At 43.0% G+C, this 12392-nt stretch overlaps 2 protein-coding genes across 2 annotated transcripts; one reads left to right on the top strand and one right to left on the bottom strand.

The window, feature by feature from the left end:
* Positions 1-3346: 3346 nt before the first annotated feature.
* On the bottom strand, positions 3347-5419 carry LOC127045383 (myelin P2 protein-like). The gene is made up of 4 exons (XM_050941464.1): positions 5314-5419; positions 4299-4471; positions 4046-4147; positions 3347-3492 (listed from the first exon to the last, which is right to left on the bottom strand). The coding sequence occupies exons 1-4, from the start codon at positions 5384-5386 to the stop codon at positions 3433-3435; spliced, it is 408 nt and encodes a 135-aa protein (XP_050797421.1). The 5' UTR covers positions 5387-5419; the 3' UTR covers positions 3347-3432.
* Positions 5420-8052: 2633 nt separating this feature from the next.
* Positions 8053-11166, top strand: LOC127045382 (fatty acid-binding protein, adipocyte-like). The gene is made up of 4 exons (XM_050941463.1): positions 8053-8179; positions 9532-9704; positions 9927-10028; positions 10952-11166. The coding sequence occupies exons 1-4, from the start codon at positions 8107-8109 to the stop codon at positions 11000-11002; spliced, it is 399 nt and encodes a 132-aa protein (XP_050797420.1). The 5' UTR covers positions 8053-8106; the 3' UTR covers positions 11003-11166.
* The last annotated feature ends 1226 nt before the right edge of the window (positions 11167-12392 follow it).

Raw genomic sequence — 12392 nt, 5'->3', positions numbered from 1 at the left:
GCTGGAAATTGTATCCTCCTTTTTGACATTGGGTTCCTTGGAACCAGTGCTATCCATTTATTATCTATTTTTTTCTCTAAAGGTAGAGATTATTTTTGGGCCTAGGTTCAATTAGCACTTGTAACCAAAGTCAGCAGTCAAATCCAGAATTATGGGTCAGATTCTGCTGCTCTTACTCCTGTGAAGTGGTACCTTGTTCCTTACCCTTTGCAGTCAGTGAACTACATGAGGAGTCAGGGTGGCAGACTCAGGCCCCATCATGGCATTCATGCAAAATACTGTATGTTTAAGCAATAGAAAAAACACTTTAAAGTGCAGCCTTTAAACTTAGCTTGCCTGGGTGTGGGCTTGGACAAGCCAAGCTGGAACAGATAACTTGCTTCAGGAACCCTTGTATCTGCAGTTCTCAGCTGAGAGAAGAAATTCACACCATTATCTGCTACCACAGCTTGTCCTTCGAGCCTGTTTGTATGTGCTCCAAAATGCCTGCCTTCTCCTTCCAAGAGTTCAGGCTTCCCGGCTGGAACTGAGGCTTTGTTTTTCCCAAGACACCTCCACCCTCTGCTGTTTTTCTTGTCACCGCCCCAACATGATTCTTTTGATGACTCATTTTAGTCTCCTCTATATAGCCCACCACTGTCATCTTCAACCCTGTATAACGGGAGCCTCATCCTATCTTTTCCTTCACCCCCTGGAATGCCAAATGGGCAGAGTTTTTCTGATGCTGCCAGCTGTGTGCCTGGCTTTTTAACTAGCTAAGCTGATGCTGCTTTCTGCATTTTGAACCATACAGACAGTAGGCAAGATTTACCCCCTGGAGCTCAAGCATGTGCAATAATCCCCCCCTTTTCCACTGGCAGGAAGACACCTTTAGACGCTGATGACCAGGGGCAGCTCCAGGCACTAGCGTATGCCTGGGGTGGCAAGCCAGGGGGTGGGGCGGCAGCCTGCCAGTTGCTGTGGGGGCAGCAGCCAAGGAGCCTTCAGCAGCATGCCTGCAGGATGTCCACCAGTCCCACGGATTCGTCGGCAGGTACGCTAAAGTTGCAGGACTGACGGACCTCCCGCAGGCATGCCGCCGAAAGCCACCTGACTGCCGTGCCTGGGGCGCAAAAGACACAGAGCCGCCCCTGCTGGCGACGGTGAAGACTGCCCATGAGATCAGCTGAATCAGCACATTCCAAGCTGCCCTAACCTCTGTCATCTTGGGCTGATGACTTTGCAGGCTCTGCAAGCCTGTCTCCAGGCTGCCTGGATAGTAAAGTTATTAGGTAGCTACTGCAAGGGTGCACCTTACTTGAGATGGACATGTTGGTGGTAGGGCTTGGGTGCTGACATCTACAAACAAAAAAAGTCATCAAGACCCAAAAAGCAGGAGGAGGTGGGAAAATAAAATGGTAGGCTCCCTAGGGGAAGTGTATGAAAAGTTAAAAATTGGATCCATCCTACTGTCTTAGGGCCTAAAAGTATTGATGTAAAGACTAGGTATTAGTGTTATTTTCTCCCCTTTTTATGTTTACTTATGGCAGTGGAATTGTTTGTTGCTTTTTTAGTAATGGGATTGTAAGAAGATGCAGCTTCTTAACTGTCTTGTGTAAATTGAGTGACTAGACTAGCACACACCTGTGTTCTTCCTCCAAGAACTGATTCATACAAGAGAAGCTATAGTGCACACTACTGCATTCCAGAGACAGGTCAATTCTCTCCTCTGTACATTACAGAGTGAGTATAAAACACTAGCAGATCAGAGTGGCTTCATTGTAAACACATGTGTAAATGACTAATCAAGGTAACAGAAAGAGCTACTGTGCTTAGTCTCCCTTAGGGTATCATTTGTGCTGTCAGATTTATCCTCAAAGCAAAGCTGGCTGTGAATGCTGTGCTAAGGTTTGATTTCACTGTGGATTACATTTTCAGATAGAGCAATAGCATTCAGGGCTTGAGGGGACCACCGGCTCATCTAGTCTGATCTCCTGTATAGCCCAGGCCAGCAGGCTCACACTAGATCCAAACAACTGAAATTAGAGCTAAGTATTACAGCCTGTAGGAAACTAGACTATTATATTCCACAGGCAGAAGATAGGAGGGACTGAGGTGCACCACTGCCCATTGCCCCCACTATGGCAGGGAAATGATTAAGTGAGATATACCCAAATAATCTTAGCAAGAGACCCACCCACATATGCTGCAGAGGACAGCAACACAGACACCCTGCTCAAGGTCACTGCCACTCTGACCTAGGGGGAAATTCCTTCCAAAACCCACATCTGGTGATCAGAGAGAAAATGCTTGCTGCCACCCCAGAACCCTGGCCCACCCCTTCCCATGTGCCAGGTCTAGTCATGGCCATCCCTGATGCTTCAGAAGGAGATCAAAAGTACTTTTCCTCCTTTGCATCAATATCATTCATTTCTTTAACATGAGTGTTTGAGAAAAGCAGCTGCCTCTATCAGTTGGTATTTTCACTTGAGGAAAAATAGATAGGAAATAGAGGAGTGTACTCTAAAGGGAAGCATTGAAGAAATGCAATGTACAACAGAATATACAGAGTAGCTATAATGGCATCCAGCCCATTCATGCATTAAACATAAGAGACTTTAGTGTGAAGTATTGGTTTGTGTATTACGAGCAATGTGACCCATCCTATGAACTGATCAGAGGTAATAGTGGAAAACCAGCATACAGAATAGAGAGGTGGGGGGGGGGGGAAAAGGTTGCACCCTGTCCCATCAAGTGAGGATCCATGTTAAATTTGTTTAATCTCTAATATAGTCAGTTAGAAAAGGAGATACAGCTTTTAAGATTACATTAATATCTTAGTTCTTGTCCTACCCACTGTTGTAGTAGAGTTATTTCAATGTCTGTGGGGAGATGTTCATGGTTTAGGGTAGATCAAGGGGATATAACTTGAGTAATGTTAGAGAGACAACTTAAAGCTTTCCTATAATATTAGGATGGAGTATTCACAAGTCTCAAGGGAGTTGGCACTTATGCCTTTATACACCTTCCAAAATCCCAGCCTACATTTATAGGAAAGCTTTCTAGAAGTGGCCTTTCACTAAGCTAGATCTATTGACTAGCTCAGAAAGAATTAGCGGAATTATAAAGCATTTTAAGCTTAGAATAGACAAGCAACTTGGAAACACTATTGTTCTACAAGAATGGAGGACAGAGTAGGCTGGAGAAGAGATTAGACACCTTCATCTCATCTCCATTTTTACAGTTCTGAAGGTCAAGTCTCCATGAATAGTTGCAAGCTAATAAAGAATATGAACTCCAATATTCAGTGTTTGAAAGCTTGTTTAATACATTACATGAGTACACTGTTTCTCTGAGACAAGCCTGTACACACTTGAGTTGGAAACAGAAGCTTATACTGAAGCTTTCTTGTCAAGAGCCATCTCAGTGAGTTTCTAGTCCAGTGGGCTGGGATTAATGTCCTCTTGCTTTCTCATATATTCTGATGCATGTGATGTTGTTCATGGTACATTCCTAAAAGGGGAAAGTTATCACAGTATGATTTTAAAGTGCCACCATATGCAGTTCAACAAATACTATCACATTGTTTTCAGAGAACACTGTGGGTAGGTCTTCACTACCTGCCAGATTGGCAGACGGCAATCAATCCAGCAGAAATTGATTTATTGCTTCTAGTCTAGACACAATAAAAGCGACCCCTGAGCACTCTGTCAACTACTGTACTCCACTGCTGTGCTAGGCACAGGCGGAGTCAACAGGGGAGAGCAGCAGTTGACTCACCATGGTGAAGACACTATAATAAGTCAATCTAAATATGTTGACTTCAGCTACGTTATTCACGTAGCTGAAGTTGCTTAACTTAGATCGATCTCCCCCCAGTGTAGACCAGGGATTAGAGAAGCAATGATGCAGTGCTGACATAAGATAGTGTTCTTTGCCTCTAAGATTTTCCTTAGAGTTTAAAAAAACCAAGTAACTTTTTTTGTCATCTTTGCTACAGTTCAACTCATTCAGCATTTACTGTGGAGATACTAGTTTCAGTGATCAGATGCAGGAATGAACTCACCACCACCATCTTCCCATCCACTAATCTTCTCTTTATTGTAGTCTCCTTGCCATTCCACTTCTGCACCTGAGTCAGTGAGCCATCATCTAAGGTTACAATACTCTACCAACAAACAAACAAAACCTCACATAAAGTAAAGTGTTTAGCCCACTGTCCTGCAGGTTAGAAGTGATTCAGTTTGCAGGGAGTTAGGAAAGATTGGGGTTTTACTTCTATAAGGCTTGTCACTTTGCCCCCATTATTTAGCCCTCACCTTTGTTTTTCTGTCATCTGCTGTAGTTTCCTCAAACTCCTCCCCAAGCTTGAAGGAGACCTCAGTACTTTTGAAAGTGCTCTTGGTTTGGATTGTTAGCACATCCCCATCAATGCTGATAGTCACAGTGGGTTTGGTTAGGCTGCCCAGTTTCCTGGTGGCTAAACTCACACCTGCAAGTTAACATAAGATGTCTCAGATACTTCAAGATAAACATTAAGGTCATGGGATAAAAGTTAAAGGAATAAGAGTAGGACTAGTTTACTGTGCTCTCTGTACCAGCAGTTTGTTACGATAGTGTTTAGACCCTTTAGTTCAACTGAGGTGAAGTAAGATGTATATAGTAGTTTTACTAAGAAAGAGCATCAGTGTTACAAGCACAAGTGTATCATGTCTCACAGAGAAGTCCTCTCATGTACAGTTTGAGTTAAATTACAGAAAAGCACAATTAGTCAATTTCCTTGTTGAGGTAGAGTCTCTAAGTCAGCAAGATATTCCAGTTCACTTGTAAGGTAAACAAAGCTTTGTTGAAACAATGCTGTGGGCTTAATTCTTCACTAGTTTGCACTTTGAATCATTCATGCAGAGTGACAAAGAAAGACCAGTTAAGAAAGGTAGCATTTGATAGCCACTTTGCACAGGTGCAAGTGACTACATGAGATGCAATGCAGAGGAGGTCTAGGCCCCATGTTATCTAGAATTTAAGTTTCTTAATGTTTAGTTACTTCACCCCTGCTATTCTCTTTTCAGTAGTCCACTCACCTCCCCAAAAGACATAGCTAATCTTCCATTAAGAGCAGCCCTAGGGGCAGCATTTATGAGAACAGTTCACATCAGAGAGCCACTTCCCCTTGTCAGCTTACAGTTCTCAAAATAAACCCCTCATTTCCCTTCTGAAGAAATGAGCACTAGGAGGCTGCAAAGCGAAGAATCCCCAGAGCCAAAGAGAAGAAATGTAGGAGCAGAGTTCAACTAGAGCATATCCTTTCTAAATCCCACACATTACATTACTCACCCAGCTCTTTCATGTAGTCATCAAATTTTTCACTGGAGCTGAGTTTCCACGTTCCCAGGAACAGGTCACACATTGCGAGGGTTTTCTGGGTAGACAAACTCAGGAAAACAACAGCAGCTCTGAGAGAGCTGAGAAAAGAGCACAAACTCTATAGGCCCTGAAAGTCTGTTTTTAAAGCTGATCTGATCATGTGACATTCTGAGACAACCAATCAGGAAAGATATCATGGACTCCAGTCAATAGGTAATTTTAGTTTGATTTCTTTCAGCACAAGTCCACAGTCAGTAAATACAGCAAAGGGTAAAAAAAAATCACAATTTTAGCCCCAATTTAAAACAGCTTTTCCAGAAATAAAAAAACAAAAAAAAGAAAAGCACCATTCCAAGACAAGAGCAGCACAGTCTTAAAGGGATGTGTGAAGGCTCAAGAAGTTCATTGTTTAAAAAAACTCCTAATATCCCATTCATAATGTTATTTATAAAGCACTTGGGCCCATAGGTGTTGGAACTAGAGGTCCTGGGGGTGCAGCAGCATCCCCTGGCTTGAAGTGGTTTCCATCACATACAGGGTTTACAGTTTGGTTCAATGGCTCTCAGCACCCCCACTATACAAGTTGTTCCAGCACCTCTGCTTGGGCTCAGATGCCCAAATTTAACTTCTAAAATGGCTCTACACCAGCAGAATGTTCCCACTGTCAGGAGCTGATGCCACTGCCTTAAGGGCTGCTTTTTGGCACTGGAACTTCAAAGGCAGTTAGGAAGAGGGTTGAGCAAATGGTGCATTGGCCACTATAGTAAAAGCTCAGTTGCCTTCTAATACTAATATTAGTTATTATTTGTGTTAGGCATAGTGCCTAGAGGCCCAATCAAGATCAGGGCCCCATTGTGCTAGGTGCTGTACAAACACATAACAAGACAGTCTGTGCCCCAAATAGCTGACAATCTAAATACATAAGGCAAAGGGTCAGAGAGGAAACAAAGGCACAGTGACCTGTCCAAGATTACACATCAAGTGAGTGCCAAAAGCTAAGAGTAGAATTCAAGGTCTCTGGGTCCCACTCTAGTGCTCCAATCACTAGACCACACTTTCCCTGATATAAAACACAATAGTGGAACTTATAAAAGTGGGTGTTGCCAGATACATGCCAGGAGGGTGCGTGGGTGGGGTGGGTGTGAGTGTTAAGTCTCAAATATCACTAAGCCCCTTCCATGACTTTAAAAATTAACAAGACCACCTTAAAATGAATCTGTTACTTTATAGATTGCCCATTTAAGATTGCTGGTGATTGTGATCATCACAACAATGCTCAATCTTTACAAGCTATAAGTAATGAAGACTTGCTGGAAGCCCCGCTAAAGGAGATGTGCAGTAATTGACTCTCGGCATGTCTTGGAAGGCACATGTTGAGAAGAGTGCAGCCTGTGCATGTAATGCAGCTGGAGGGAACATCTAGTCAGACACATGGATTTCCTTGGAGCCCCCTTACAGCATCAGTGCTTAAACCAACCAAGAGCAGACACTTCATTGGAGAACCCTTTTAGATACTCCAGTACAGCTTCAGAAATTTACCAAGTTTAACTGACCTGAAATCTCCTCCCTGCCCAAGTATACCACACTTTCTGCTACCCGAACCTTGACAGAAAAAAGATCTGCTGCCTGGTTTGCTCAGAGAGGTCCGGCTTTAATAAGAATCTCCTCAGTGAGGTCCCTCTCCTCAAAACTCACTTCTAACATGAAGCGTAGGAGTGCTGGGTATGTTCTGGTGTGTTGTGTGTGAAATCTGTTGCTTGTGTTCTGCAGGAGGTCAGATGATCATAAAACTCCCTTCTGGTCTTAAAATCTATTACTCTAACTATATTTGTTTAATAAAGAGGGGAGAAATGCAACAAGAAGTAGGGAACATAAATTTCTATGATCAAACCTTCCCATGGTTCTACGAGTGTTTTTGCTGTCCATCTGTTTAGATTGTAAGGCTCAGATCATCAAAGATATTAGGCACCTATTTCCCATTGATTTCAATGAATGTCAGGTGCCTAAATAGCTTTGGGGATCTGAACGCAAGTTTCTAACAGCAGGAACATTGTCTCCTTTCCTGTCTCATTCTGCATTAAGCACACCATTGGCACTTAACAAATAGCAATAGAATTCTGGGGATAGGAACAATACAATATATTTTAATAGATGTGTAACCCTAATGGGATTAGGATAAACTATGACCCAGATCCTGCAACTAACAACAGGGTTCCACGTGGACAGAGGGAGCCACTCATGCACAGTCACTTGCAAGAAAAGGGCAAAAATCTGTTCCTGGGGTCATAGCAAGGTCTAAGCAGATGCAAGAAATGTCAGCTGACCAGAAGCTGAGTCAAACGCCAATCCTGCAAAAATTTACACGTGTGCTTAAATTTATTAAGCACTGTGAGTTGTCCCACTGATCAGGGCCTAATGCTGCAGACTTTTCTTCCTGGACAAAATGCTTTTAAAATCTTTTTCTTTAATGCAAACTATTTTTGAATGCTAAAGACCATTAAGTGCTGAGGCCACAGTGATCCATGTGCCAATGAGGATAAAGGAATAACAACACTATGACCTACTAAGAAGGAAAAAAGGAGAAATGCTCATAATTGGAGTTCCTGATATTCTCTCTCACCATTGGTCATCTCAGAGGGTCACATGGTCAAGAGTCCTTTTAAAAGAGGCTATGTGGTTTTGTAGAATTCATACTACCTTTCTGTCTGATAGTGAGAACTGTTGCCTGATTTCTGCAGAAGCCTGTTTAAAAAGCTCTACATAATGTGTGATCTATTTGTGGGCACCTGGAAACTCATTTCCAGTGAAAACTTTGAGGACTATATGAGAGAGCTGGGTAAGGAATGCTATGTGGAGTTACCTCTGTTCATATCTGTGTCTGTATAGGGAAAGACTAGTGAATTTGCATTTTAATCCAGATTTTTTTCTTCCTGGACCTGGGAACTTTCCTGTACTATTCACTAAGGGCTTTTTTAATCCTGGCTGATAAATGGTCTTAGCCAGACAATCTTAAACTGCAGAGTTCTTGGGGAAGCTAGTTGCTTGGTTTAGTGTGCTGAGGCTTCTTAATGTAGAAAGAATTGGACTGGAGGGAGTGGTATCCTGTTAACTGAATAATGCATAATTAATTTCTAGCAGAAATAATTCAGTAGTGCTATTGTCTAGGGCAGAAAAATCCATTGACCTGCTCAGTGCCTTTGTGCCTTGGAAACACAAAGCAGTAGAATGCTGAGACTATAATAAGGCCTGTAATTAAACACTTGTCTAATCTGGATTTTTGTCTAAGTACCTGTTTCATTGAAATACAATCTTATGTTGATGTTGGAGTACTAAAATTTGTGGTTCATTGGAACTGGAATTTGTTAGGTGCCCCAGGGACTAGAAGTAGTTGCTACTAGCTGGCTAGTGTGCTCTTAAATTAAGGAATTGCATATGACCCAGTCAAGACTTCTCCAGGTATCTAGTCAGGAGTCCATGCATCTCTTAAACTCCTAGTTTTAAGTTGTAGTTGGTTTTAAAGGGTCTTCTCTCCCATAGACTGGTGACTCTGACTAGCTTATTCTGAGTTAGTACTGTAATCTAACAAGTCTCATTTAGAGACTAGAAGCAAAATTCTCAAACAGACTTCTAAATCCTGTTTCTCTTAAGACTTGAGCACCCTGGAAAACTTGTTTAAATCTTATAGAGAGCACTAGTGTTGCCAGCTTCTTTCTTAAAATTTTCCTGTTTAGTGTCACTTTTCAACTGCTACTAGTTCTGTAGCAAACAGTTTTTTGGGGGGAGTGGTCTGGGGAAAGTGGTGGGGGGGGGGGGTATGCTCTTTGGAGGTAAAAGGTTGCTTAACTTGGTGAAATTGACTCCCTAGGATTCTCTGGGCTCTTAAACATTCAGCTGCATATGCCCTTGGATTTAATTTGCATTGCACTTCAGAATAGTGGCTGTACAAAAAATATCCTGCTTTTGTATTCCCTGGACTAGGCTTGGAATGCCTTTATCAGAAGCTTCAGGCATCCTTGAAATGCAGGATTACTAAAACATAAAGAGCAAGGGCAGATTCTTGTGGAAAAAAGTCAAACATTTTAAATCCCTGATCCCCTGCCTTCCCTTAGTTGAAAGCAACATTACTAGGTAAGAGGGTGTTCTGGAAGTGAATAGACTATCTAATATAGTCTCCTGTCTGATCTACAGGTGTGGGCTTTGCTACTAGGAAAATGGCTGGTGTGGCCAAGCCCAATGTGATCATAAGCACCAATGGAGATCTGATAACCATCAGAACAGAGAGTACCTTCAAAAATACAGAGATCTCTTTCAAGCTGGGTGAGGAGTTTGAGGAGACCACAGCAGATGACAGGAAAGTTAAGGTGAGTCTTCCTTAAAACCAGCTGCAGTTGTGGGAGGGGAGGGATTTCAAAATTGCCCTTGAACTTAGCATGTATACCATGGAAAAAAGTGCCACAAGTGTTCTGCAGAACCACAGGCACACCCAGTCAGCTGGGTTCAGTTAAATGTTGGACTTGTAGACAAATCTCCTTTAGTCTGCAGGACACAGACTAAATAGCAACACTGTTTCCTTGTCTCTGCAGAGCATCCTAACACTAGATAATGGCTCACTGATTCAGGTGCAGAAATGGGATGGAAAAGAGACAACATTAATAAGAAAATTGGTGGACGGGAAGCTGGTAGTGGTGAGTTAATGCCTGGTATTTAATCACTGAATGCAACGTGTTCTATATTGGCTTCTAATGAGGTGATGGGATGGGAAAAATGTAGGATATGAATTATGATAGAATGTGGGTGGGGATGTAACTTCCAAACTAGTGAGACTTGCACATTAAAATTCAGGAGTGTTAAAGATGGAAGATCTGCAGAAGTCTTCAAGGTATGTGCATTCTTGCTACCCTTCCCTCTGCCTATCCCAAACTGAGGTGGAGGAAAAATGTGCATATAAAGCTGTAACAATGAGTGGGTGAAAGTCCCAAACTCAAATTCTCATTAAAAGGGCCAAAACTTTCATGAAAACGATGTCTTGACTAGTTGTAATAGAGCCATTCCAGCTTTTACAGTATTTATCTAAATACTCCCCACAGAGCCATGGTCACAGCATGATAGTCTAACACATTGACTGGCAAGTTTGCATCATTGCTCGTCAGTCAACATACCACAATGACGTGATCTGTCTCTGCTGAATTGACAGTGTGATTCTCTGCCATATTTCTTCCTGCTCTTCTTGGTTCCTAGGGTGCTGGAAGAGAATTTTTGTAGCAAATCTAAACCCAGGATGTTGCAGAGAACATATAGAAGCTGCTCAAGCTAAGTAAATGGTGCCTGTGCTCACTCCCTCCCCAGGCTGTCTAGCATATTAAAAAATGCTCCTGTCAGGTTGGCCTCCAGCTGAGACCAAACAGTGATTGAGAGGCCTATGTGCCCCTTAGGTACAGGGAGTTCTGAATAAAAGCATGAAGCTCTCAGCCTGAGTTGTTCCATGCCTCCCTTCAAGCAAGCTGAAAGGGAGGCATGGAAGTGTTATCTACAGTTTGCTGTTGGTAAAAAAAAAAAGTGAGTTCTTGACATGCTGCCTAACATGCATTTGTTCAACAATCTGTCCTAGGAATGTACCATGAACAATGTTACCTGCACAAGAGTCTATGAGACTGCATGAAGAAACTCTATCTCCACAATGGACTGGGGATCTAAGTTGTGGAGAATCAGCTCAGTTCCAGGAGTGAAGCTCCACAAGTCTGCTTTGTGATGGAACCAGACTGTTTACAGACTTTATGCCAAAGCAGTGTTATAGCCAATCTGAACTCTCATGGTTATACAATAAAATGTTCAACTGTCTAGAAATGGTGTTGGAATTTGTACAACATAGCACTAGTAATGGGTGGTGGGTCTTAACCTGGGACCAGGGTGTGCACTAAGTTTGGACTCCATTACTATGGCAAGAGTAGGTAGACATAACATTAACAAAGATCAAGCAGTCAAGACATGCACCACTTTGTCAAGCACCTATCCCTAAGTAGGGGCTTCCTGTGTCCACTCTCAAGGCCTAATTTACTCTAGCCTCTGTTCCTATAACAATTATCCTCTAGATCCAAAACAAGTGAAGATCATTTGCTCCTCTGTCTTGGTAAAGTCCTACTTATTTAACTAGTTCAATCCCTATAATAAGGTAGCTTGCTCTATCATGATCCTCTAAAGTTAATTCTCACTTTAACACAGTCTTTTATGAAGTTTAACTTTTCCTGGTCAAAAAAGGCACTACACAAATCATTGTAGAGGCTTGCAGAGGTGAAAGTAAGCTGGTAAACGCTGGTATGCCATACCAGCAAGAGCCAGTGTGCTGTACCAGGGTAGATCAGCTTCCCCTGGCAGCAATTTAAAGGGCCTGGGCTCCCAGCAGCAGCTGGAGGCCTGGGCCCTTTAAATTGCTGCTGGATCCCTGAGGAAGAGGCAGGGCTTGGGTAGTGATATAAAGGGCTCAGGGTGCCTGCCACAGCTACTGTGCTGGGCCCTTTAAATTGTCCCCCAGAGCCCTAAGGTAGTGGCAGCAGGGCTCCAGTGGCTGTTTTTAAAGGATCTGGGGCTCTGCTGCTACTGCAGCAGAGCCCCAGGCTCTTTAAAGCTCCACCAGAGGCCAGGGCCCCCTCTGGGGCTGATTTAAAGGGCCCCAGGGCTCCCAGCTGCTGCTACCACAGCCCTGGGCCCTTTAAATCCTGATGTAAAGCACCTGGGTATTTAAAGGCCATCTCTCTTCTGGTAGAGGCCCCACCCCCTCATAAGGACTCTAGAGTACCAGTAAGTGGTTTAAGTTACTTTCACCCCGTCTGCTAGCTTATGCGCTGGTATACTGACCAATGCTTAAATCCATTAGCTGTATCCCTGGGAGTGGGGGTGGCAAACATCCAGTGGTGACTTGTATGCATATATGAGAGGGGAAATAATCTGACAGCTTTGTATAATAGCTGTGTGAAGTCTGCTGAATTATAATGGGTGTAGTTCTGCTACCTTACTCTGCCTAAGTACTACCTTACTCAGGTACAGACCCCTTA

Source organism: Gopherus flavomarginatus, chromosome 2 (genome assembly GCF_025201925.1).
Source record: "Gopherus flavomarginatus isolate rGopFla2 chromosome 2, rGopFla2.mat.asm, whole genome shotgun sequence".
Taxonomy (NCBI): domain Eukaryota; kingdom Metazoa; phylum Chordata; order Testudines; family Testudinidae; genus Gopherus; species Gopherus flavomarginatus.
This window is presented reverse-complemented; position numbering and strand designations above follow the sequence as displayed.